At 40.3% G+C, this 27,050-nt stretch overlaps 2 protein-coding genes across 5 annotated transcripts in view; one reads left to right on the plus strand and one right to left on the minus strand.

The window, feature by feature from the left end:
* Nucleotides 1-1,473: 1,473 nt before the first annotated feature.
* Nucleotides 1,474-17,984, plus strand: MASTL (microtubule associated serine/threonine kinase like). 3 transcript variants are annotated; one of them, XM_071560597.1, is made up of 12 exons: nt 1,474-1,693; nt 3,679-3,816; nt 5,232-5,371; nt 6,359-6,447; nt 7,685-7,791; nt 8,130-8,262; nt 8,832-9,004; nt 10,121-11,356; nt 12,177-12,315; nt 14,525-14,638; nt 14,725-14,826; nt 16,029-17,984. In XM_071560597.1, the coding sequence occupies exons 1-12, from the start codon at nt 1,511-1,513 to the stop codon at nt 16,184-16,186; spliced, it is 2,712 nt and encodes a 903-aa protein (XP_071416698.1). In that variant the 5' UTR covers nt 1,474-1,510; the 3' UTR covers nt 16,187-17,984. The 3 variants fall into 3 exon arrangements, with proteins under 3 accessions (XP_071416698.1, XP_071416700.1, XP_071416699.1); XM_071560599.1 differs by lacking the exon at nt 1,474-1,693 and having other exon boundaries at nt 3,702-3,754; XM_071560598.1 differs by lacking the exons at nt 1,474-1,693; nt 3,679-3,816 and adding an exon at nt 4,358-4,523.
* Nucleotides 17,985-18,872: 888 nt separating this feature from the next.
* ACBD5 (acyl-CoA binding domain containing 5) overlaps nt 18,873-27,050 on the minus strand; it is a 30,741-nt gene continuing 22,563 nt past the window's right edge. For both annotated transcript variants that reach the window (XM_071560067.1, XM_071560068.1), the window contains 4 exons: nt 26,148-26,347; nt 24,580-24,630; nt 24,177-24,286; nt 18,873-20,809 (listed from right to left, as the gene is read on the minus strand). In XM_071560067.1, coding sequence (XP_071416168.1) covers nt 20,797-20,809; nt 24,177-24,286; nt 24,580-24,630; nt 26,148-26,347 — 374 coding nt within the window. In that variant the 3' untranslated portion in view covers nt 18,873-20,796. The remainder of the gene's footprint in view (nt 20,810-24,176; nt 24,287-24,579; nt 24,631-26,147; nt 26,348-27,050) is intronic.

A 27,050-nucleotide genomic window follows, 5' to 3' on the forward strand; every position in this document is an offset into this window, starting at 1 on the left:
CTGTATTTAATACCATTAGGGAAAGCTAATTCAAAACGTTTCCTACATTCCTCATTAAATTGCATGTACTGCTGGAATCTGTGGGATAGCAGCTCTCCTTCACAAGTGTAAGCATGGCCTTCCTGTGCAGTATCAGCTTTTGAGTGACGTATCTTAGAGGAAAACAAGGGTCTGATGACTAATCCACTATGTTAATAAAGATCCACAGTTCTGCACTGACCTCTGCAGCCATAGCTCTTTGCTGATGTAATTGCAACAATGAAACATGAGCAGCAATGTATATATAAAAGCAATACAAAGGCAGCAAGGCAAGGGTTAAAAGAACACAAGTGAGTGCAGTAAAACTGATAAACACTGAGGGCTGTGCTGTGCAAACAGAGCAGAAAGCCCGTGCTCTGGATAAATCGCTATCACAGATGGTTTATCAGCAGCCCTGTGCTCTGGGAACAGGACGATGGCAGCAAGGTCAGAGCACACAGCAAATACCATCCCTGCCCCTGCTGTCACAACGGGGAGGCAGAATGTAGCCATGGAGATATGCAAAATAAGGACACAAATAAAACGTGCAGCCACCCTGAGTAAGATAAATAGCAGCTCAAATAATCAAGAATTAGAGGGAAGCAGCAGAACATTTAACCTAACTCCTGATCACAAAAGACCTTCCCAGAGCGCAGTTTGCCATCGCCCACCCAGAGAACACCAGGAGACAGCACGGATGGACAGGTGGTGTTGTCTTGCACACAAGCCCTTCTGCCTGGGCCATTCGGACACAGCTCTTGGAGCTATGAAGTATGCAAGTGTGAGAAAATCAAAGAATCCCAGAATATGCTGAGCGGGAAGGGACCCTACAGGACCCCACTGAGTCCAACCCCTGTCCCTGCGCAGGACACCACAGGAATCCCCCCGTGTGCCCGAGAGCATTATCCAAAACTTCCTCGGCTCAGATGTGAGTGCAGCATATGAGAAAATGAGTATGTGGGACCAAAGTCCGTTGTTTCCTTTTAAATAAATATTATCTTCCAGTTCTTTAATGTCTCAAACCAAGTTCTGCTTAACTCCTACACCTTCAAGCTTCCCATGGAGAGCAGACAGTCCCACTGCTCATAGCAAGTTAACGACTTGCTGCCAAAGCGGCAGGCGAGGTGAGGAACCGGCCTCATTGGGCTGACAGCGCTGGGTGCAGTGGCCATTGAACAGCGCTCATTAATCACTGACAGCGGTGGGTCAGTGGCCACTGAACAGCGCTCATTACGCTGACAGCGGTGGGTCAGTGGCCATTGAACAGCGCTCATTACGCTGACAGCGGTGGGTCAGTGGCCATTGAACAGCGCTCATTACGCGCTCACAGCGCCCTTCGCTGTCCCTGCTCTGACTCCCCTCAGGGCGTTCCCGCCGTGTTCCCGCAGCGCAGCCGCGGGCTCTTCTCTCGCGATAGCGGCCGTTGGTGACGCGCGGGGCGGGGCGGGGCGCGCGCTCTTTGAATGGCGGCGGGCCCGGGCCGGGGCGCGCCATGGGCACCGAGAGCCCCGCGGGCGGCGGCGCCTCTAGCCCCGCCACGGCCGCCGGACCCCGGCGCGTTGAGGTCCCTCGGCCCCCCTCCATCAAGGAGTTCACCATTGTGAAGCCCATCAGCCGCGGCGCCTTTGGGAAGGTGTACCTGGGCCGCAAGGCGGGCCGGCTCTATGCCGTGAAGGTGAGGAGTCGCCCCGGGGTGGCGGCGTTTTCGCCTCCGCTCCCGAGTAACTCCGTGTGGGAAGGGTCGTTCCGGCTGTCGGGGGGCAGCTCGGGGTTGCGGGAGCCCCCCCCAGCCCCGGCTCTCGGGGGGGCCAGCTCGGGGTTGCGGGAGTCCCGACATCCCCCCCCCCCCCCCCCAGCTCTGGGGCAGCTCGGGGCGCTCGGGCACGGCTCCGCTCCTGGGGCCGCACGGCTCTGCTCAGCCCTGGTCGCGGCCCCGAGGCCTCGGTCAGGGGGTCTCTGGTAACCATGGCTGCGTTTAGAGGCACCTGGAGTGTCGAGGGAACTGCACCCAAAGCCCCCGCCAAGTGCTGTTTTCTCCCCGGTGAACAAGCAGCTGCCGTACCGGAGCGCCCTCGGCTGCCGCGCCTGCCCCGGTGCGAGAGCACCGCCCCTGGGATACTCAAAGAGCGCAAGGCATAAAAAAACATCCTTGCTGAATGCACATTGAAACAAACAAATAAAACAACACAAAAGCCTTGTTGTGCTTTCTGTGTTGATACACAAAGGGCTAAAGGCTGAGCTTGTCAGTAGTAAAAACTTTACCCGTGTTTCGTGTGGGCTTGCCTTTGTGATTAAAAGGATTATGACAAGCTGCATGGTACACAGAGAAGGGGAAATGTAAAAGTGGTCATGCAAAATAGACGTTGCTCTTCAAAGATATGTATGTCTCTGTTTATACTATTTTCTTATAAGCATTTTGAGATCAAAGCCTTTGTGTAAATTCTTTGTCATTGTTGCAGTGGAATCAATGGCTGGTTCACGCTCCAACATTTAACATGTGCTAAAAGTTATTAAGACAAATAGTTATTGGAAGTGTTATTCTATGCATTCTGTGGATGTCTTAGGAATTTTTTAATATTATCTTTGATGATACTGTGGAAACTAATTTTCTGCAGCTTAAGTGCTGCATATACAGTTGTTCAATTTTGTTACTTTAGCATCTTACACCAGTTTGTTGAAAGTATTGTGACCTCAAACCTTTGTGTAAATCCTTTACCCCTACTTCAGAGAGATCTCTGGGTTATCCAAACTACTGAATTTAACATATGCTAAATAATTTTTACAGTTAAGGTCACCATTTATGTAGAAAGTATCAAATTTGAGCAGACTCAACTTTTTACAGCTTTGTTGTGTAGAGAGTGAATAAACTAAACTTGCTTTATTATCACCATATCTATCCATAAAAAAAGATGGTGTAGGTGGACAGAATTCTAATGCATGTGCCATACTTGCCTAAATACCTGTCAGCTGTGCTGTTGTGCTTCTTCTATTCAGGGTTAATATTGACGAAACTTATCATATAGTGGTGTAATTCAATACAGGAATTAGAACATAAATCAGTTAAGCTTGTTATTTCTTTGTGGTGAGTTGCCTGCCTTTCTGGCTTCTTCCCGGAGAAACATATTTTTTGTATGACTTTATTGTAAATTTTAAATTAAGAAAAAATTTGTTTGCTTTCTTTGCAAAGTTAAGAATTAGAGACTGGAATAATCATAGTCTTACACTTGAGGGTACCAGGATGGGATGGCTGCACTGTTTTCAGTCTTGGGTCATACATCCATCTCAGCTTCTGAAGAGGTGAAAAGACTTGGTCATCAAGTGCCTGTCTAAGAGTTGAATGCTTTTTCATGGCTCTGAGTTGTGCACTGCTGATATTAGTTCAGTGCAGCTTAGTTTCATATACAGCCTAAACACTTATTTTCCAGTGTGTGCAATTGCAGTAAATCTTGGTAGTGTGATTTCCATTCAGAACTGAATTAGGACAACAGTGGAAACAGTTGTCTGATAACCTGTTGTTTAAAATTCTCTCTGTATATGAAGTTACAGATCTGTTTTATATATATGCAAGTTCTAAGTATATAGGTCAATTTATTGACTGAAGAACTGCAGGTTGACCAAATAAAAGAATGCTTATCTACTTAAATTTGTTTTGTTTTTCAGGTGATGAAAAAAGCAGACATGATCAACAAAAACATGGTTCACCAGGTCCAGGCAGAGAGGGATGCATTGGCTCTCAGTAAAAGTCCTTTCATTGTTCACTTATACTACTCACTCCAGTCAGCTAATAACATCTATTTAGTGAGTAAAAAAAAGTCTGTGGTGCTTTATCATAGTCTTGAAAATGAAGTGTGAACTGTAGTGATAAAACATATTTTGTGGTAGTGAGTGGGAATTCTTTAGTCACTTTTACTTTCCTCTTTCTCAGAATGGTTCAACAAGTGAATTATGTCTCTTGTCCTGGTACCTTTTCACCCACATTCCTCTTTTTTTTCTAGGATAAGCTTTTCTAATAGCTAATATGTCTTGGAAATACATAGAAATCTTAGGGGTAACAAGAAATCATTCTCTTCAAGCAGAATCCAAATGATTGAAAAACACTCTGTGGCTCCACTTAAAGGAAATCTGTTTTACTTGTTGCACATGCTCAGAATTAGTTAGGGTAGTTGGCCTGGATGACAAGAGGATACCTGAGTGGCCAAGCCAAGTGTTGGTCTACATGGAGCACTGTGGAGCACAGTGGGACTTGTGTGGGTGTTTATGTACTGCCTCCACATGTGTCCTGTGGATTCAGGCTGTCTACAAAAGGTCTGCCATACTATTTCTGGGTTCCTGCAAGCACACAAAGGGAACAGCTTGATGAAATTCTGAGGTGAGGCTGCTGTGCACTCCTCCTACAGTGCATTGTGAGTGTAAACAAAGGCGTCTTCCTCTGGACTTTCTGAACTGCTGCGTGGAGTAGAGGACTTCAGGGGGAAGGATTTGTGAAGGAGATGCTGGTCGTGTCTGTGAGTGTGTGTGTATGTATATATATGGTATTATGTATTGGAATTGAAGTACTGGTGAGATTTCCCTACCAAGACCCCATAAATGCATTCCTGTCAGAGTGAGTTTCTGAAGCTCTGCTGTCTTTTATCTTGACTGTGACATGAGCCATAATGACGTGTCTGTTTGCATAATGTTTTTTGGATGTGCGTATTCTTTTTAGATGCTCTGTCTGAACTGCACAGCAGCTCTCACTATACATTTCTGGGCTTTTGTCCTTATTTCACAGGGCTCAGGTCTGAGTTTAGTATTGTGAATAACTACTTGCCAAATCAAGTCATTGAGATACTTTGATTTGTATAGAACAAATTATCAGTGGTCTTTGGCTTCTAACCTTGAGTTTCACAGGAGTGCTTTGCATTCATTTTCTTATATAGAAATCTTTCTGTAGTCAGTTCTCAAATAACTACTGTAGTCAGCTTTTAAATTAACTTTGGAGAGTAGCCTAGGCAAATAAAATAAACAAATGGTCTATTAAAAGAAAGTATTTCATGTTCTCTGTCACTTGAAGTGAAAAGTATTGTGTGGGAAATGAAGTTGCACACGGCAGCTTCCATCAGCTTCTGCTCCTTGAAATAATACTTTTCTATGGACAAAAGCTATTTTGTATTTTGATACTTGCAAATTTGAAATGTGTCTTAAATTTTAAATTTAAAATGGTTGCATGGCAGGTGATGGAGTACCTGATTGGTGGAGATGTCAAATCTCTTCTCCATATTTATGGGTATTTTGATGAAGAAATGGCTGTTAAGTATATTTCTGAAGCAGCATTGGCCCTTGACTATCTTCACAGGCATGGGATAATCCACAGGTAAAACTTTTTCTCCCTTACAAATAAGTATTTGGTAGTTTGGGTTTTTAATTTCTTCACTTTATCACATAAACAAGCACTGTTTTTTTGCAGCAGCTGCCTCATTTGCTAGAGCTTCTGGAAGCTCTTTATGCATGTGTACTCTGAAGCAATGTCATGAAACAATGCCTAAAATAAAGTCTGTCCATGAGTGCTGAGCAGACAAATCCACACTGCTCTTCCCTGCCTGCTTGCTCTTTCCCTGTCCAGGGTGTTTGAGCAGCTTTGTTAGTTCAGGAACCCTTTGGGTACTGCAAACATCACTGTAGGACAAAGGGACACCGACTACCCAAATGCTGCCCCTGTGGCCAGAGTTCTTTCTGTGTTTAGTGGTGCTACAGAAAACACACATGGAGACTTTCACTGGAGGTTTGCCTGTCACTTGTAGGAGCTGCACATTAGTAAATGTTATAAAAATGGTAAATAGGAAGAACACTTGCTAAAACTGCTGAAAAATAAAATATGCAACTCTTGGTGACATGCATGGAGGTTTATACAAGGCCTGAGCTGTTTAAACCATGTTTAGTACTAGATATGTTTAATTGTTTTGGTGTATTCCTCTAATTGGAGTCTTCTGCTGGCTGGGAAATGTTACTGAGAAACACTGTGATGGGTTTGATCCATGGTTATTTCTTGTTATACTATACATAACTTGTGTAAGTGTGTGTTATACTGTAGTTTTCTCTTAATTTTCTCTTTTCTGTATAAATACATGTAGTTAGTTTCAGCATAAACCTGGTTTAAAGGTTCTTTTTCCTCTCCCTCTTCTTTTTCCTTCAGCTGGTTGGGGGGAGGAGGAAACCTTTCTCTCTGTCTTGGACACTTGGTGTTTTGCCAGCTCAACCCAAGACAAACACCTATAACCAATGTTTTGTATTGTTTCTGGTCAGTTGACTTAATGTTGTTCAGTGCTCTTTTTGCTGACTTCAACTGCATTCATGTTTTCAGGGATCTGAAGCCAGACAACATGCTCATTTCTAATCAGGGCCATATAAAGTTGACAGACTTTGGGCTTTCCAGAGTTACTCTGAACAGAGGTAAGAGTTGCCTGTGTCCTTTTTGTTGTATTAGAATGTATTTTTGAATCACACTTCAGTATTCTTGAATGTTTTGCATCCCTGCAGAGGACAAATACCCAATTTCTAGTAGGCAAGTACTGATGAGCTCCATGCTAGTAAAGGGTCTGCTCTCTGCATTGCACTTAAGAAGGTAAAATGTTTATTCTTTGTCCCAAAGTTGTATGAAATATGATCTAGAGCTGTTTCTCTTGAGGGGTATGGATTTCAAAGTTTTCTCAAGTCCACAGAGAGAATTCAATGGATAGATGGATAAATGGCTTTTTCTTGGTGTTTCTCTGACTACTTCCATCCTTCAATTCATGTTTCTCAGTCCTTGTATATACAGATTTCCAAGAAATTAACTGAGATGTTCCAGACATTACTGTGAGGGACAGGGAGAGGTGCAATGTCCCTAACAGCAGAGGACTGTCTGGCACAGGGAATAGGCTGCAGGTCTTCAGGTGAATAGCCAGTTTCTGAACTAGTTTTTACCTTCAGCCCCTTAGCCAGATTGTCCAAACTTAACGCTGCATGGCACCAGCTGGGCTTTTTTGAGACACCTGCTGGTGGGTACATCCTTTTTATATAGTTAAAGGAATGCAGAAATTTGGACTTGCCTATGGTGTTTCTGATTCATGGTTTTAAGAATATGAAGGAAAATCCCCAGTGTTCTGTATTTTCTGTAATATATGATTTAACTGATGTTCTAATGGAAGAGGTTATTGTGTCTAATTGAACAGGATATGTAAGGTATAAGCCTACTTGCTGCTAGTGAGCAAAAGAAGAGGCATCTAAGGTTGAATTTTCATCTATGAAAGATTCTACTGTATCTTTTTTGAGATGTCTTTGGATGAAATGGAGGGGTTTGAATCAAATTTGCCATCTTAGTCTGTGGGCTATAGGCTGGAACTGCTGCCTAAAACTCAAAGCTGGTATCAAGTTAGAAAATGTAGCACTTCCAGCATAGTATGTCAGAAAAGAATGTGCATGTTTAGAATTTCTGTATGTATAAACTGTAATTTTATGATGGATGTACAGGAAGAAACAACTTGTGTTGAGTAAGAATGTATGGGTACATCTTCAATTTGGTTTGGTGGCTTTTTTTGTATATTTGTTGATTATTCCCTCTTGATAAAGCTTTAGTAAATGTCCGCAACTTTGCAATTTTTAATAGCAAAATGAAAATCTGACCTGGATTTTTTTTCTCTGTTTGCAGAGATAAATATGATAGATATCCTCACTACACCATCAATGGCAAAGCCAAAACAAGATTACTCACGTACTCCAGGGCAATTATTGTCTCTTATCAGTTCTTTAGGCTTTGTAAGTAATTTTCACTGCCTTTGAAGTACTTAATTCTTTTATTCTACTTCTATCTTAAATTTATTTATTGGCATGATAAGGCTATTCTTGCATCTCTTCTACCAGCTGGTAGAACGAGTTATTATACGCTTACAGTGCTTTAAAGTTCTGAAGTGATTACCTTGGACTGTATGTTGAATTGCTGACTATCAGTTGTGCTTCAATAAGTCTGGTAAATGGGCATGGCCAAGTGACAATGAAAACACAGTAATGATTGTGTGAAGTTACTCTCTGTCTTGGATCGAGAGTGTGTGTTCAGACTCTAATTATTTGTAGCTGTGCTTCTTCCTGCTTGTTAGTATTCTCCTGTTGGAATGAAAATGCCAGGGCACTATTCAAGTCAATCATCTGACAGTTTGCGTGGAGTGGTTTCTCCTTTACCTGTGGTCCAAAAGGAAAATACTCCTCTTTCAACTAAATTATTCAAAGCACGTGAGTATACCAAGCCTTATGCTGAGGGAATGCTCTGTAAGGCTGTGATCTTTTAATTTTATGTAAGTAGTTTGGACCCACTTCATAAAGTGTGTGCTACTGTCAGTGTCTTGCTGTCTGCCATTCCTTCAGTGCTTTGTCTGGCATGTTTTCACCTACACTACTTACATTATCTTCTGATGTTTTTTTGGTGTTGTTTGGGTTTTTTTTTTCAAATCACAACCTCTGAATTCAATACTGTCCTTTAAGGTTGTGCAGAAAGTGCCAGTTTCATTGAAAATTTAGTATAGCAATGTGTGTTTTCCTTCACATTGTCTTGTTTTGTTACTTTCTCATTTCTTACCTGAAATGAGAAAGAAGGTGACTATGCTACAAATATTTTACATTCTTGGCAAGTCCCTAATTGGAAAAAGGTGTAAATTGACTATGCAGAAAAGATGACAAGAGAAATTATGTTGTCATGGAAAGCTTTCCTTACCTTCCTTTGATACGAGAGCTTGGCATAGTGTGAAGCTGGTCAGTGTACATTGCCTGTTTGTATCAACATCTGAATTTTTTTTTCTGTCAAGATCTTGATAATTCTCAGTCAACACCTGTGATGCCAGCAAGAAGTTTAACTCCTACTCTGCTTCAGTCAAGAAAAAGGCTCGGTACTTACAGTGTTAGTAGTGAGTGTCACACATACCTGTCCAGTGTGGAATCAGAATGCTGCAGCAGCCCCAGGTGGGAGAAGGATGTGCAGGTCAGGACTGTTTCATCTTTCCACTATAAGTTAAAATTACTTTTGTATACAGTATTGCAAATCTCCTCTACTTACTTACACTTATTTCAAGCATAGAGAAGGAGCAGGGGTTGTAATTCTTGCTCAGTAGGATTATGGATCAAACTGATATAATTTTTTCTTCTAACAAATACTAGTCCTGTGTGACACAACAGGAAAAGCAGATGCTGGAGCCTGCAGCAAGGGTGTGAAACAGAGGGCTTTGGCCATTGCTGGTTTGTGCCCCAAACAAGGTGGACTGTGCTGGGAGCACTGGCTGTTTGGGAGTTCACCTTTTCCCTATGACTTTATTTGCTCAGCATGCAGGCAAAAGAATTTCTTTAAAAGACAGAACTTTGGAAAGTAATAAATGAAACAGACTTCAAACTTCTACTACCAGTTAAAACAAAAGAGTTGAGGTTTTTATTACTGAAGGGTTTTGTATCAACTAATCTAACACCAATAATTATAGCTGATACAAAGTACTTTCTTCTATTTTAAACTGTTAACAAAATTCTTTAAAAATACAGACCTAAGAGAAAATGCTGCTTTGCTATGTAGTGTTTTGCCGTGATTTCTGTTTAGATCATACAAAAAACCTTAGACTTAAAACAATTTATAAGTCTTTATCTGTCTGTTTCTCAAGGCTTTGATTTTATTACTACCAAAATATTAGTAATACAAGATTTTCCTTTTGTCATCTGTGAATTGTAGTGTGCCACAAGGCAGGATGGAGGAGTTCTTTGCTTTGGGCTTTCTTGTAAACTGAAAGCTTCTGTAGCTTAACTTCTTAACATAAAGTCACAAATACAACTTCAGTTGCTGTATTTTTTCATCCTTAGGCATTTAAAAATACTGCATTTTCTATTATATTCTAGAAAGTTTATGTTCTTAAAAAAAGTCAAATTATCAAGTTAACTTTAATTTGGTTTGGACTTTTTTATATTGAAATATTATGTCATGTTTGTCACTAGTAGTGACAAATGCAAATCTGCATTTCATTGTGCAAGTGAAAGTCAAGTATTTCAAAGGACACATTTCTATAGTTCTGTAATCCTGTTTTTCTTGATCCTCAAAGCTTCATATGATCATTTGCAGCAAAGGGAAGATGAACCTGGTTCTGCAACATGCAAAACAAGTAACAGAGGGTCAGCTCTGCCTTCGGGTGTTGAGTTACCGAATAGCAAAGGTATTGAAGCTTTAAAGAAAAAGGAACTTGAGTCTGCTCTTTCTCCCATTGTCAGCAGTGATTCTGGCTGTGGGCAGAAGCTTGGAACTGAATGTTCGGATACAAGAGATACTCCCGTGACCACAGGGGATGTGCAAGGCATAGGAAGAAAATGTAGTTCTGAAAATAAGACTTGGGAAGAAAAGGTCTTTGTAAATAAAAGAGATATAACTATTGAAACAGTAGAAACTTCCAGTCCAGAACTGTCATCTTCAAGGCAGAATCAGCCTTTCAAAAAGGAAGAAATGTTTGAAAAACCAGGTGTAAAAAGAAGCTTTGAATTAGTTGACAGGAGTCCTTGTCAGGAACTTAACTATGTTAAGAAAAGCAACGCAGAATATAAACGTGGCTGTCAGATCTCAGAATTCCCAGCAAATAATAGGACGGGTTTGACAACAGAAATTCAATCCTTCAGGCTCTGTAAGGATGGAAGCCTACGTGACACCTGCAACAGCAAGGAAGAAGTTAAAATTTCTGTTAGTAACCAACAAACAGTAGAAAAATCACTTACTCCAACTGTAGCCAAAAATCTTATGTGTGATCTGGATGCAGAATACAGAAAGGATGATGAAAAGGAGTACATGAACTCGAGTTTTGTAGACAGTGATGATGACAAGCCTTTGGGAATCCTCAGTGCAGATTCTGATGTATTTACTGAAGTGTCTGTTGCAGAAAGCCATTTAGAAAAACAGCTTTTAGATTTGGACAAAAGTGTTAAAGACCTCTCCTTTGAGGAGCCAAAACCTGAAGGTGTGCTGACAGCATCCCCAGAGTCTCAAGATGCCTCACACAGGGGAGAGGAAGCACATACAGTCCGGGACTGCAAACTGTTATGTCATGGAAAGGATAATGACCAGAAACAGGGGGAAGGAGCTTACCTTAACACAGTATCTCCTCCTTCAGAAAAGATGATGGAAGCACTGAGTCTCTTAAAAAAAAATGCAGTTGTTTTTCGAAGTTACAGTAGTCCAATCAATATGTCCAACATCTCTGAGCCGTGCAGCATGGCTTCTTTAGATATGATGGATCTTTCTCCTGCTTGTATTAGCTCTTACCCAACAGCTATCACTCCATCACAGAAAGGAAGACCATATCGGCCCTATCAGGTAGGTAAGGAGACATGTGGAAACTTTGTGCATGCATTGAACATTAGCAACCTGGAATTATTTCAGTTGTAAATTTCAGGAAAACTCAAGCAGTTTGAGGTAGTCTGTCAAAGTGACCTCTGCTGACAGGCATTCTCTTACTGCTCTTGTGTGGCCAAAATTATAATTTCTGTAAGAGATTAACAATAACTGTATATTCATTGGCTTACCTGTGCTTCAAACTGCATTGACTGCTGACCTCTTTGAGAAATCCATTGCTGTTACAGTGAATTGATAAAAAAAAAGGCCCGTGCTATTTTATCTCATTTTACTTGTAGTACAGCATGATATTTCCTTTGAGCAATTACCGGTTTCCTGATGTAATGGGAAGTCTTTGGTTATTTTTTTCTTTCTTAATCCTGCACCCCTCCCAAGACAGTCTGTAAATGCTATTCAGTTGCTGGTGGCTGCCATTGTGCCCACTATTTTCCTTTATTTTTTTAATCCTGGTAAAAGTGATGATGTGATTTATAGTTTCAAGTGCCACTTACAAGCCTATTACAAAGCCTGACATGAACAGTAATTGCTGCTGTGGATTTGACACTGGATGAAGAACTTAGGGAAAAGTTTCCTAAAGAGTAGGCATCTTAACTTTATGCTTTGAGATTGTTCAGATCAAGCAATGGAAGCACATTTCACACATATTTTTCAAGGAAAGTTTTGTGGCATGTTCTTGACATAAACATGAGTATCAACTGTTACATCCATTACTAAACCTGGAGATGGAAGTTTCTCTGCTGGTTTTTGTTTGGCATCTGAAATCTTTGCTACCTCTTTTAAGACACCTCATCAGGGGGATGCTGGCACACCGTATCGGACTCCGAAGAGTGTAAGAAGAGGAGCTGCCCCAGTGGAAGGTGAACGAATCCTCGGGACCCCAGACTACCTGGCACCTGAACTGCTTTTGGCAAAGCCTCATGGTAAGACAGGCCAGCCATTTGTCAGTACTTACATTTCTAAGTGTCTCTAGAACTATAAACTCTTCATGTAATAAGCTAGTGAATTCTTCAAAAAAAGTTAGTGCTGAGCTTTTGTCATTACCCTGGAGTGAAGCTCCAGGCTTTGGAACTCCAAATTTTCCCTCACTAAATATTTCCAGTGTTTTTAGTTGCTTGTAAATGTAGTTTTAATCTTAAATTAATCATGTTACAAAACTACTTATTACTGTTTCTAGTTTAGATTTAACATTGCCATCTATCTTTATTGTGGAGTTACACCTTAAGAAAAAAATCTTCATTCCTTTGCCTTCGGAGAATCATACTTGTTATTTGATGTTTGCAAAAAAAAAAATCTAACAAATACAATAATTGTGATATTCTTACCTCGTTGTCTTTTCATATGCAGGGACTCTGATCTCTGGTGAGTTTTCTATATTCTGTGCAGGAATAACGTGTTCAGCATAACTGAACAGTCAAAGTGTAATTAGATCACAATTTCCAAGAACATTGTTTGAGTGAACAATGTTTTATACGGAAAGCCATGTCCAATATGCACCCCACATAAAAATGTGTGATGCTCCCACACACATTTAGGAAACATCAGTATCAGTGTGACTAAGCTATCAGAAATCACACATGTAAGCATATACTTCAGAAGGGAAGTCAGCATTCTTAAAGAAATTGTGTAACAGGAGGTAAGCCAGAGACACTTTTTCTCATTCTGTTACTTTTTGCAGTCAGTCTGTTTCACTTTGTCTATGGGTCAAGAAGGCTCAGATACTCAAGACCTCGTATTTCTGCTTCTTGCTTCAAATCAGAGTCAAAGAATAGCCTGAGTTGGAAGGGACTCACAAGGATCATCAAGTCGAACTCCTGGCCCTGCACAGAACACCCCAATAATCACACCGTATGCCTGAGCATTGTCCAAACACTTCTTGAACTCTGTTAGCCTTGGTGTGACCACTTCCCTGGGAAGCTTCTTCCAGTGCCCAACCACTCACTGGGTGAAGAACCTTTTTCCTACATAAAACCTCCCTTAACACAACTTCATGCCATTCCTTGGGTCCTGTTTAGCAGGGATATGGTGGTAGTTAATCTTTTTAGTTCAACTTCATGTAGGAAAAATTGATGCTGAAACCTGTGTTACTACATCAGAGTTGTGATCTTATTAGACTTTGACTGGAACTGGGAGTGTTTTATCTGAACATCCAAGTCCTCTAACAGTGTGGGTGTGATCTCACTACTTTGATGTGCTTAGCTTGGTGGGGCACACTTACTGCTGCTAAAAGTTGCTAGAAGTGCATTAGGTTACTAGTTAAGCATTTTGGTTTTCAGCATTTCTAAACTTAACAGTAGTCATTGTGAAGTGGCTCAAAATACTTGTTTTCTGAACTTAAAAGTGTCTTTTTTTTAATATACCAAGAAAGCTGAGGTAAGTTAGACTCATCTTTCAAAGATGAATTTTTACAGCATCTGTTCTTTATACAGTGGAGTGGGAATGGCTTGAAGATGCAGAAAGCTTTGAATGCATGCAGTGGTGTCTGGGATTGCTCTGCTGGCTTGTTTTTATGTAGATTAATTGGCAAAAAATGCTCCCTGCAAAGTGGAAAACCAAAGCTATTTAACAGCAAAGGAGAGATAGCTACGAACTATACGTTGCCATTGCCCTAATCAATTCAGTGTAATGAAAAGCAGTTCCAGCTTTTTTGTGTGCTGGCTCATCTCTGCAAGTTGTCTTCAAGATGTTCACATAAATTTAGGCAAATAAAAATTAAGTTCAATAGTTTGCGTTCTTGGAGTCTTCTCAAAGAACTGAGAGCAAGATACAGGCTACAACACGAAGCACTCTTCCAAGTCTAGAGCGGTCATTAGGCAACTGTTTCTTGTCACAAAACAGTCTCTGGGAGGAGTCAGCTCCTGGAGTCTTATGAGAGTTGATAATTAGATTGTTAAGAGCCCCCTTGCTTTTATCAGTAAACCCCAGTGTTACCTGTAATTAATAAGGAGCAGAGTGGCTCTAAAAAGCATTTAATATGTTTTTAATTCGCATGAATATTAAATACAACTCACTTTTTCCTTTGTTTTCAAGAAATTTGTAGAATTTAAACACTTCAGTTTCTGTCATGGCTAATCTTCGACTCTTTGCAAATACCATTTGCGTAAATGTAATGACCTGGGTTTCTCTTATCAGGTTCTGCTGTGGACTGGTGGGCCCTTGGAGTTTGCCTGTTTGAGTTTCTAACTGGAATTCCACCTTTTAACGATGAAACACCAGCACAAGTTTTCCAAAATATTTTGCAGAGAGGTAATCTGTTTTAGTAATCAGGAAAAGTATGATTTTCCAACATTTGTTTTATGTTTTGAATTACCAACTCATCTGCATCTTTGTAGATATTCCCTGGCCTGAGGGTGAAGAAAAGCTGTCTGATAATGCCCAAAATGCAATAGATATTCTTCTAACCATCGACACTACTAAGAGAGCTGGACTGAAGGGTTAGTATTAAAATTGTGTTCTTTGCAACTAATAGCAAATTTCAAAGTGGTGATGTCCTCCTGAAACTTTAGACCAACAAACTTCAATGCCTAATTCGGTTCCCTGTATAGTATCACAACGTTTAACAAGTTGTGGTATTTTCTGTATTTCTTACGGGATTTTGGCCTTTTGAGCAAGGAAGTTTCAGGGGTGGGCTGCTGTTTTTGTGTTTTTTGGTTTTAGTATTTTGTTTTTTTTTTTTAATTGAACTTGTTTTGCTTTGCATGTTTAGTGTTTGACACCTGACGTACCAAAGTGCTCTCTTATCCGATGGGCATTGGGAGTTTTTAATCTAAATGATTTTGGGAACCTTGATTAAAGGCCTATTTTGGATCTAGTTTATGAGAGAATCCTCCTACAACAGTTAATTCAAAGCAGCTGCTAGATAGGAATCAGCCTTTGCTTAATGCATACAGGGAATACAGAATTGGACAATACATACAATACAAAGTCTACATATATTTTTTCTCCTATTTAGAAGAACTTAAACATTTGTTGTTGTTAACAGTGACTGTGTTTTATTAGAAAAAATTGATAACTTGAAGGAAGCTTAAAGTGAGATGTTTTGGAAATAGATGAAGAAATCTTATAAGAAAACTGCCCCAGAAATCACTAGGGAAGAAAATGACTATGGAATTGCTTACTCATACTGTGCAAAGCAGAGGGGTAATCAAATAGATTAAAAGCTAGAAGCTAAAACCAGGCCAAATCAAATTAAAGAAGTCACAGGAGTATAAATGAAGATCATGATGTCAGAAGAAAATTCTGTGACTTTAATGTCTCCCAAAAAGTCATTTGAAGGTGTCCAGTTAAAATGCGAGTTATTTTCTTTCTATTCTTGGATTTAAGAGTGAAAACTAATTGTCAAGGATAGAAACTAAAACTAGATGACATAAAGGTTTCTTCTAATCTAAAGTCTTGGAAGTTCTTTTTCTGTGTGGAACAGGTTCCCCAGACAGGGGAGGGCAGCTGGTTGGCAGGACAACAGTGTAACCCCACTGAGGCTGGGGGTAATCAAAGTCCAACTGCAATTTGCACTTCTGTAAATTTCTGAAAAGCAGCATAGAGCAAATCCAGTAACAGTTTTATGCGTGAGGGAACAAAGTGCCAATTGGGCTTAGGCATGAGGAAGCTTATAATGCTTATGTGAACTCTGTTTCAGAGCTGAAGCATCACCCCCTCTTTGATGGTGTGGACTGGGATAATCTACAGAACCAAACTATGCCGTTTATACCTCAGCCAGATGACGAAACTGATACCACTTACTTTGAAGCAAGGAATAATGCTCAGCACCTGACTGTGTCTGGATTTAGCTTATAGCATCAAGATAAGTGAACATTCTCCATGGATTTGCACACTTAGAGGTTGTCTGGTAACACTAGTTAGGTCTTAACTAAGTTTCCTTGCCAAATTTAGTCTGTTTTACGTGACCAGTCTTTTTATTATAGTCTCCTTTATTTTAAAGTGAAACTACTGTATGAAACTGGTATTAAGTGCCTTCACGCACTCACTGCACCTTACTAAGAGGCCAGAGCATTACATTTCTTGGATCTAATAACTCTTGGCAACGATGGGGCTTTTTCACAGCAATGAGTAATTCCAGTTAAGAGGTGTGATGTTATTTCTCAGCTAAACATAATAGGAAAAGGACAACAATATATATAAACTATATCTAATTAAAGCTTTCCTATTGGTGGTTTGGTGTGAGTTGAGAGTAGTCCTCAGACTGAGTTCAGAGTAGTCCTTTAACTCTGTTAAACAAATAACTCTGCTCAAATTGTTGCGTTGTAACCACTTGGGCTGTAGGAAGCTGGCCTGAATGTGCTTTGAGCAGTTCCGAGTTTTACACCAAAAATGTTGAGTGCCTGTGCTTGCTCATGTCAGATGTCAGCTAACAGGTGATTTTTTGGTTTTATAACAAGTGAAGCAGTATTTACTGAAGCTGCTATATGCTAAAGACTATAATGTGTTGCAAACTAACAGACTGTTCTGTAAACTCACAACCAGAACTTAGATTTTTATTAGAATGTAAGATAGAAGTGTATATTCAGTATTATAAATCTGAATTAGGTGGAAGTGTACTTTAACCTTCTTTAAATGCAACATGAAACTTATATCTGCTAGATAGATAGAGGTTTATTTTTAGCTAATCCTGTTTAAATAATCTTCGGTGTTTTTGTTGTATAGGTATCTTTCTTTGCTAACTTAATGAAGATTTTAATGTTTTAGGCTTGTACTTGTTAGATCAATATAACTTGCACTAAGCGGTGGTGCCAGCCAAGGGCCACGTGCCAGCAGCCAAGCATTTTGCTACCAACTTTTGCCAGTTTGCTTTTGGTTTCATGAGTTGACCCTTTTCGTAACAGTAGCGAGTTGTCATTACCCTTTTTCCTGAAAGACAAGATTTATTGATGGAATTCTGAGCAAACAGTGTCTGCTGGGCTCCCTGCTGTCCCCTCAAGTTGCTGCAGAAGGATTGGGAATTGTGAAGAAAAAGGAAGTTTCCTAGAAAACCTAAAGAGAGCTGATTCTTAACAATCAGAATGACCAAACCCAGCTCCAGGTGTGGTAACTCAAACATCTGAAACAGAATCTTGGTGCTTGACTTGAAATACTACAGGTGAAAGTATAAAAAGCTACGATGTAGCAGCTGGAAGAGATTTAAAGTTTTTTCTCATTAGTAATTATAATTGAGTAAGCTGGCAAAAGTTTCTGATCCTTAGAAACTGTGGAATATCACTTGGCAAGTACTCCAGCTGTGACATGGTACATCCTGAAGGCTTAAACTTTATGTGCATAACTTTCTGTAGCTTCCAATTGTCTTGGGAGAGTTTATCTGCCATCTGCGAGCTACTGCAGAGATGAGTAAGTGTCACGCTGTGTTACAGGGAAACAGCAGTCTTGGACAGTTACCCCTCTCTCGCTGCTGGGCTCACCTGTACACTGCAATGTGTGGGGGCCAAGATGCTGAAATGCTGCCCCCTGGTGTTGGGTTAGGAGATTCAGCATGATCTGGCTTTCCTATGGTTACTCTTGCAGTAAAATGCATTTTTTCCCTCAAAAAAACTTACTTTGCACGCTTTTGTGTAAATATAAAAAAATAAAATACTGTGGTGCTTCTGCATATTGTTGTTCTTCTGACTGTTTTGTCACTGCTGGGAATGTGGGAGGTGGATTTTACACAAAGAAAACCCCCTTTGCTTCTACCTCAGCAAAGAGTATTATCTGCTACTTTTTTAGTACAGTTCAGGACTTGCTAACCTGTGCCTTCAATCTTTAGTACAAGCTGCATTTATGTACTTAATGGCAGGAGAGCAAAGTTCTGAGCTGGCCTGTAACTCCTGCTGGGACTAGAATGAGTCAAATAAAGATGCACTTGCTGTGCTGCTACAGGACCAGAACCAGAGCACAAACATGGCTCAGGGCGTGGAACAGCTGCATTGTGCACACACTTACACCTGGCTCTGTTTAGCTTCTCTTAACTGGGTGGAATGTCTTCAATCTGGTTACAGAGCAAACCTCTGCTTTTTAGATGGAGCTTGGTTCACTGCAGGAAACCAGCCTGATGTTTGCTTCAGGAGTGCAATTTTGAGCTGGGTCTGGCTGTTTCAGGGCACTGCAGAACTGTTTTGATGGCCAGCCCTCCTGAGGCACAAACAGCCACTACCAGTTCTGAGCTCCAGTGATCTGCTTTGTGCCGCTTCCTCCACATTCAAGCTTTTTGTACCTAAGCAAGTGATTAAAAAATTCAGTTTTCCTTACCTTTAAGCTGAATACCAGCTACCTTGCAATGCATTTGAGTTACTGTGAGTTCAAGATGGCCCTAGAGGCTGAGGCCTAGTTCTGAGTTACAAGTAAATTGCTACAGAAGTGTTGCTGTTTTGTGTTACAACTTTTAAGGTTGAGACTGACTCTTCATCACCCATCCAGCAGCTGTTCTGTACAGTCACAGCATCCAATGTACACCATTTAGTAAACATGAACAAAGTTCAAGATAAAAAATACAAAATATTAAGGGATTGATTTATTGAAATGAATAAATAACAAGGATAGTACAAGCTCAGGTTTATTTCAGTGGGAATGTCTGTCCCATCTGTAAGAGCTCAACACCTACGTGTGACAGGGTTCGGAGCTGGGGGAGGCACTGCAGGGTGCTCTGTCCTGGCACAAGACATGCTGCTTCAGGAGCCTTATTTTGCATGTGACCTTCAAACTAGAGTATCCTTCCTGTATGGTTTGTATCTTTTCTGGTAAGAAGTCAATCACTCTAGGAAGTTTAAGCTCAGGCACAGTGGCTTCAGGTCACAGCAGAACTTCCCTTCCAGGATCAGCTTTGCTCCAGTGTATCTTATAACAAAACCTCAACTCTGGCACATGAACCATCTGATTGTTACAGCAGTCTTCAAAGAGGTTACAACCACTTTATTTAATTTTTAATTCAGCTTTACAATAAGAAAATCAGAAGAGGGGAAAAGTAACTAAAAAAACCCTGCATGTAACTAAAAAACAAGATTAAAATTTCTCTGGTAAAAGAAACATTAAATTCTGTGATTACATTTTTATACAGTATAGCTTATATGAAAAATGTTTTCCAAACTATAAAAGATTTTCAGGAAGGACAAAAAAACTTTCCTTAAAAAATATTTTTAATATATAGTCAGGTGGAGAATGAAAGCACATCAATAATTGTGAATTTTTTTAAGATTCAGAGCTTAGTCAAGGATTACGTTGTGGTATAATTCTTTATAGCAAAGTCTTACATTTTCTGTCAAATCTCATTTTAGTGCATTTGCCTTTTCCAGCGATTTAGACAAGTTATATATTAATTTATTTTAAAATTAAGTGTAAAGCATGCTTTAGTCAAGCAAACTTGACAGGGTTGTAACTTTATCTGTATATTGGTTAATAAATACACTTAGCAGGGGGGAAATATCAGCACCAAAATTAGCTGAAAATATTGTTTTGAAAGTAGGTAGAAGCATAAGAGAGAAATACCAGTATTGGTATTTTTCATGATGAGATTTGGGAAAAGTCCACAATGGATTAAATCTTAACTTTAATTTAACATAAACTGGTAACAGAGTGCACTGAGCTTTTTAAAAGCTTAGAGATAGACTTACAGAGCTAATTTTCATCTCATTTTAAAGCACCTGGTGCCTAAACTATGTATTTCAGTTAAAATAAGCTGTTCTCAACAAGAGTACAATTACCAAAGTTAAAAAGGTGCAGCCTCTTTAAGCGGATCCCTTGTACCACAGTTTCCAAACATGCATTTGACAGTCCCCCTGTTATTAATGCCTGTAACTTTCAGGACACACACAAATTCCCAAAACTCCTTTAATTTTACAGAACCGGTGAAGGATTTAACTTCACTTCTGACCAATTTACATGGAAATTTACCCCACATGGGTTTAGCAGCAAAAATAACCAGTTGAATTCCTCAGCTATATTGTAATTTTCCAACAGCTTACAATGTATAGAATTCATACTTTATTAGAGCTTTCACCTGGTATTATGTAACCCTGTGGAAAAAACAGGCAGGGAAGTTGAGATTTTAAAATTATTTCTATGTTAAAGTGACAGTTTTACATATTTTTCACTTCTTATTTGACAGAGATGTTGTTCTCTTCCTCAACTGACATCAGCAAGCCCCGTAATTACTGAAGGCCCATCCATAAGCACATTCCAAAATAATTAATGTTCATATGGTTTTGAGGATGGAATTACTAAATTTATTTGTTACCTAGGAGCTGTGAATCATTCAAGTTTCAATAATATTAGTCCTTAAATGTTTAGCTCAAAGGTAGTACAAAATATTACTGTAATATAAGGAAGATCATCCCAGATTCTGAGATTCTATGAGAATTCAGAATTCCTTTGCTTTCCAGGGCCATCTTCTCCTAGAAGTCCTTAAGTAAAGTCATGAATTCTCAGTTCAGTTTCCTAGAAGAGGAACCAAATACATCAGTTTACTGTACCTTCACATACAAGGCAATTTTTCATTTGTCTAAAACCAATCAATTAAGGTTACATGTGAATTATTTCCAATCCAATAAAACATAACATGGCTTCAAGATACCTGAAAATTTACTCTTGTGCACCAAGGAGTACAAAATTCACTAAGAATTCTGAACTGCAGGTGGAATTCCTCAGAACAGTCCCTGAGCACATTGGTCAGTGTCATGCTGGCTTATAGCACAGCAACACCTGGGAGCTGTATTCCAGTGATTCCAAAAAATGTACAATTAGAGGGCTCTAAAATCATGAGCTGAGTCTAGACAACTCTCATACCTGTCATCTGGTTTTAGGCCCTTAGGATTCTTACTTTCAAGCCTTTTTCAGTGAAGGCTCCAGTGCAAGTACACAGGTTTCTAGCACTAAGTTCCCCAAAAAGGAACAGGAGCCTGGTTAAGAGGTGCTGGACAGTCGGGTGCTGGGAGTGAGCTGAGCTACCCCTGCCCAGCGACATGAGATAAACACAAAGCTGGTGGTTACAGAAAGCCATCCCTCCACCAGTTCCATGGCATTTACTCCACTGTGCCAGAGAGTTCAGGAGTTGTGGCTCCACAGCTGCAGGATGAGAAAACGTCGCGTGGGAGCACAGACTCCTTGTTTCTGCTCCAGGTCAGTTCACCTACTTTAAAACCAGAAGCACACAGCCATGGCCAATACAGGCACCATGTACACCTGTTGCCTAAGAGATTGCACACCTTAACAGAGTACAAGCTGAAACTGGCAATGGGACAACAGAGAAGGACTCGTTTGGCAATTCCAAATTTCTCACTGGGTGTACTTGATCAGCTTCCTACGCATTGCTAAAGGAGCTGGAACTCCGGATGGAGAGGTCATGAAGAAGCAAACAGTCCTTAAATTCTGAGTATGGGCAGACTTCATCAGAAACAGAGAGGAAAGCTGAAGAACACAGAAAAATCTTTAGTTGTTTCTGTCCTCGAAGTCCATCTTAATACAATCCAAGAATGAGTGAACACAGTATGGGGCTCTGCTATCTCTGTGTATCACACACTGGTATTACCATTATTAAACTGTGCTACAAATCCTGGTGTCCAGAACTCAAAGAATGTTGAAAAACTGGAGCATTTGTGGAAGAGCCACCAGAACCATCTCAACACTGCAAAACAAACTTTAAAATGAGATTCCAGTTGCTCCATTTGTTTTGTTTAAGGAAGAGATTACAAGATGCCTTGGTGATAGCAATAAGAGACCCATGGAAAACACACCATGGGCTCTTTGTCCATGGAAGATAAAGATCTAGGAAAATCCAATGAACGAAAACTTAAGCTAGACAAATCCAAACTAAAAATAACGTACCATTTTTTTAATTCATCTAAGCTCTGTATTTATTCATCTAAGACAATGTATTAGAAAAATTGCTGGAAAGGGTGCTTTTCTTGAAACTGATTTCTGACTGATCCTGTGAATGGATTGAGGGTGCTACAGAGGCAAGAACAGATACCAAAAAAGGTTTGCAAGAACAGCAACTGTTCAAAGACAGAGCGAGAGAACATGGCCATACAAGAGTAATTAGCAAAACACTGAAGTTCACAGGAGCTTCACGTAAGATACTAAAAAAATTGTGTTGATTTAAAACCTTTGTCATTGCTGATCAAATGAAAATCTCCATTTACCACTAGAGAAAATGAGCAAAAGGTGTTTAACTGCCTGAAAGTCTCAGTAGTGCAATCTCTGGTTTCATCAGACAGTGCAGTTAACACCAATGCTCCCAAATGACAGCTCTGAGCCCGGGGAACTCCCTGGCAGACCTGCAGTCTTTGTGGGCGGTGTATTGTTTACAACTGCATGGGCTGGGCCCAAGAGTGGTGATCAGTGACAGTAGCCTAATCCCAGGCCAGTAATTAGTGGTGTATGCCAGGGGTCTGTACTGGGGCCAGTCCTGTGTAACACCCTTGGCAATGGTGATGGGGCAAGGTGCATCCTCAGCAAGTCTTTAGATCACACAGAACTGGGAGTGGCTGATAAGTCAGAGGGCGGTGCTGCCATCCAGAGGGACCACAGTTGGCTGGAAAAATGGACTGACAGGAAACTCATGAAGGACAAGGGGAAATGCCTAGTCCAGCACTTGAGGAGAAACAACCCCAGCCACCAGTACTGGGGCCCACCCAGCTGGGAAGCAGCTTGGCAGAAAAGGACTTGGGCGTTCAGGGGACACCAAGTCAAACATGAGCCAGCAAAGTGCCTGTGCAGCAAAGAAGGCCAGTGGTATTGCAGGCTGCACTATCCTCCCAACAGGCTGAGGGAGGTGATCCTGCCTCTCCACTCAGCACTGGAGAGACCACACTTGGAGTGCTGTGTCTGCACTGGGTACAACAGAGTCATAGACAAACTGGAGAGAGTCCAACAAAGGGCCATGAGGATGATTAAAGGACTGGAGATCGCTGAGGAGAGAGAAACAAGGGCACAGGTTGCCCAGGGAGGTGGTGGTGTCTCCCACCTTGGAGATACTCAAAAGCTCTCTGTACACAGCTCTGGGCAATGAGCTCCAGGTGTCCCTGAGGTTGGATCAGATGAACTGCAGAGCCCCCTTTCAACCTCAACTACTCTGTGTTTCTGGGGAACACTGCATGAGAGAAAACTAGACCATGAAAATTATGAAACATCAAAAAGCTCAAACAAGTTTAGCTAATTCTCCCAAGATGTACACACATGCAAACTCTCTGCAGACTGATAGAGGAAAAAACTGTAAAAGGTAAGAGCATATTGAGCTGACAAAGTCAGGTGTGAGGCTGAAGTAAGTAGACAGCAACTGGAGAACACCCACTTGATTTTCTGATTCTTAAGATTTGACGAAAGGCAAGACGAGAGTACAACTGTCCTTCAGCTGAAAGAAATCAAAGGAGATGTTAAAGAAGTATCGTAGTAAGGTGCTGGTAGATGTTAAGTAAGAAACTGGTGACAGACAGCACTCTACAAAGGATGTGATAGGAAAACACCTCTCATGGCACAAGGGGACTGGGGAGCCCAGAAGCAGTGAAAATGGATCAAGAAGATACCAGGAGTAAGAGGATCAAAAAATGTCATGGAAATGCTGCCAGGCTATCCAGCCTCACCCACTTGTGTATGCTCATTGAAATTATTTTTCCTGCATCACATTTCATAGATTTAACATGAATTGCCACATGCAAAGCATGCCACATATGAAGTCAAATTAACCAATACCTTCTTACATTGAGAAACTTTCAAGGCAAAGAATTTTATGTCCTGTTAAATAACACAAAATACTATGCATTGGTTTGAACAAAGTATATGTGTCCTACTGAATGCACATATTTACCTTCGCTTTCTTTGAAGATACACATGGACCAACCACTGGGCAACAAATGGCCATACAATAGCAAAGGCTAAAACACCAGGAGAAATTTCAAAGGGCCACCATGACGGCTTCTAAGGAAAACAGGAAAAATGCCAGTCAGCAATCTGTGTGCACGTGTTGAATTCCATCTGCACACTTCTCAATCACTTCAAACACTACAGTACCAAAACAGTAAATAATAGTAACATCAGAAAAAAAGATCAATCTATCAAGTAATTTCCTCAGACAGATTATTTTTGATCTAATCAATGAAGACACAATACAAAAAGGACATACCAAGAGCTAAGAGCTAGAGATAAAATATTCAACTCATCTTTTTTCACAGTACACACTCTTTTTACAAATGGTGAAAACAGTATTTTACCTTGACAGAGGAGGCAGGCTGGTAATTTGACTGTAGTGTTGCAGATTTTGCCTTTAAATATAAACAAAGGCTGGTGAGTATAAAAAATGAAAGTGCCATCAAAATTTCTGTTTCACAAAACAAAAACATGAGGTTTTTCATCTCGTGAAGGCTTTGCAATCTGTATAGACCACAGTCTAGTGCACAGAACCCACCTCAGTGCAACCTCCCTTTCACCACATACCTCTCGTGTTTCCACTACCCTTTATAGCATTTTTGTCACATCTCTGTGTCTTAGGAAGTCAATCAGTGTGACTTACTGGAGCTCTCTAGTTTTTGAAGGCCCCCTTGCTCACTGCAACTTCCTCAAATCTCATCCAGTTCCAGTTCTGACTCAGAGCAGAAATCCCAGCAGCTTAATTTGCATCATTACATGTTTCAACACTACTATATACTAAGGTCAAAAGCACTGTTCAAGTCTGCCCTGAGCCACAGCCATGTCTAACATCATAAATGAAATAGAATACTCTGTTCTGTATCTTCCAGGCAATCTTGAAAATGGAAGTACCAGAAACTTTTCAAGACTATTCCCACACACTATTGTGGTGCTTCCACAAAAACAAAGCAGCTGGTTTTCTAGGTCATTTTTAATTTATGTAAATGTGAAACAGAAGCTTCTGTTTCTCCTTAGGTAAGGGTGGTGAGCAAAGCATGAATTTCTGGGGAAGAATCTTTTACTATTTCTTCGTATATTGCTTAGGCAAAAAAAAAAGAAAACGAATCTGTATTCAAACATTAGATTCTTAAATAGCTGTGATACACCAAAATCATGGTTTTAGTAAATCTTTTTCCCTGGCTGCCTCAGATTTGGTGTATGTGCATCCCATAGGACACTGCTTGTACAGATCTCTCATTGTCAGGTAGATCAAAATGTCAGGTTGCTGGTTCAGTTGTATTCACATGTTCTATCCTGCCAAAGATACAGTATTTCCATTGAAACAGAAGGAAAAAGAAACACTACATCAATCTACAATTGCTTAAGTCTTTCTTTGCCTGCCTTGTGTACATGATGTGAAATTCCAGGAAAGTTGGTTTACTTCTCAAGGACAGAAAGCTATGAAGAATCAGTCTTGCTATCTGAAAAATGAAATAAGAAGTTCTGCCTGTAAACATTTACCAGTCTGAAAGACTAAGATAATTTCTCACTTCCTTTGAACATGCTTTGAGATCTAGAGATGAAGAAATTCTCCGGGATCATGTATTAGTAACATTAACTATGCAATCTGCATATAGTGACTGTGTGATGTGTATCAATAACTATGGATAAGATTAGTCTGATCAGAGATCAGTAAAATAATACATGATTTATTTCTAGGTCAAAATACATGTTTTTGCTCACATGAACAAGTCCTGAATTGTGTTCTTGAGAGCAGGTACCACTAGGAAATTTTAAGTTGGACTAAACTACAGATTATAACAGAAATGTCTTCAGTTTAAAAAAACACTGTCTGAAATTCTCATATGAAAAAGCACACGAATATCCAAGGACATTGAATTAAAGGTAAATGAGTAACTACAAAGAGTAGTACCTGTGATGCTGTAGCTGCCTCCAGCATGTGCAGCCTCTGAAGGACGTTCTGCATGTCTTCCTGCAGCCGCATCAGCACCACTGCAATCTGCTCATTGAGGCTTCCCCGGGGCCCTCTGTCAGACCCCCAGCGCTCCCCGTCCCCTCCACTGCCCATCTGGCCACTCTGGGAACCGTCTCCTAAAGGCTGAAGTCTGTGCCCTGTTTTGAGGGAGAAGAAACAGAAACATAATACACAGAAGGGGTTACCAACTCAATTAAAAATGTTTAACAGTTCAGTTTCCTCCCTCAGGTCCCACCCAGGAGTGGGGTACTCCTCATCACAGGTTGTATTCAGACAGTTCTGAAGTACTGAGAGGTCACTGAAATATCATGATATGTTTCCTTACAGCCTCAGTGTGACAGTATCATTCAAGTTCCTAGAACTGCAAAAACATTTAGGAAAAAACTATTAATTCCCATCCAGTCAAGCTCAGCAGTAAATTCTGCCCTTACAAAAAGAAAGTAAGATCTGTCTTATTATGAGGCATAGCTGTGGTTGAAGTTTGGCAGTCTCCAGCTGGAAAACAAAGATCGCTGGAATACAGTGATGAGAAAAAGTAATTATTTTAAACCTACAATACTCCCTTAAACTAGATACAACTACAACTACCATATCCTGTTTCTGCCTGCAAGTTAAATTACAGTATACTCTTCTTAATAGTTTTATACATATTTATTTGGATTTTCTTTTCAATTTTTGCATTGGATTACATATAGGTGCCATACAAAAAAGCCATGCTATAGATAAATAAAATAGTTTCTGCCTTTTTTGTTTTGTACAAGAAAAATTAATTTTATCCTTGACTTAACAAATCAGACCACTGGAATATGGTGCTGCTCCTAAGTGACAGTATTAGAAGTA

Source organism: Pithys albifrons, chromosome 7, assembly GCF_047495875.1.
Source record: "Pithys albifrons albifrons isolate INPA30051 chromosome 7, PitAlb_v1, whole genome shotgun sequence".
NCBI classification, from domain to species: Eukaryota; Metazoa; Chordata; class Aves; order Passeriformes; family Thamnophilidae; genus Pithys; species Pithys albifrons.

What these genes read in the sequence shown, in the direction of transcription:
- MASTL (XM_071560597.1), top strand. Translation starts at nt 1,511, where the DNA reads ATGGGCACCGAGAGCCCCGCGGGCGGCGGCGCCTCTAGCCCCGCCACG. An exon ending in CAGCTAATAACATCTATTTA is followed by an intron (nt 3,817 to 5,231) that starts GTGAGTAAAAAA and finishes GTTGCATGGCAG; the next exon opens with GTGATGGAGTACCTGATTGG. An exon ending in GACCATATCGGCCCTATCAG is followed by an intron (nt 11,357 to 12,176) that starts GTAGGTAAGGAG and finishes ACCTCTTTTAAG; the next exon opens with ACACCTCATCAGGGGGATGC.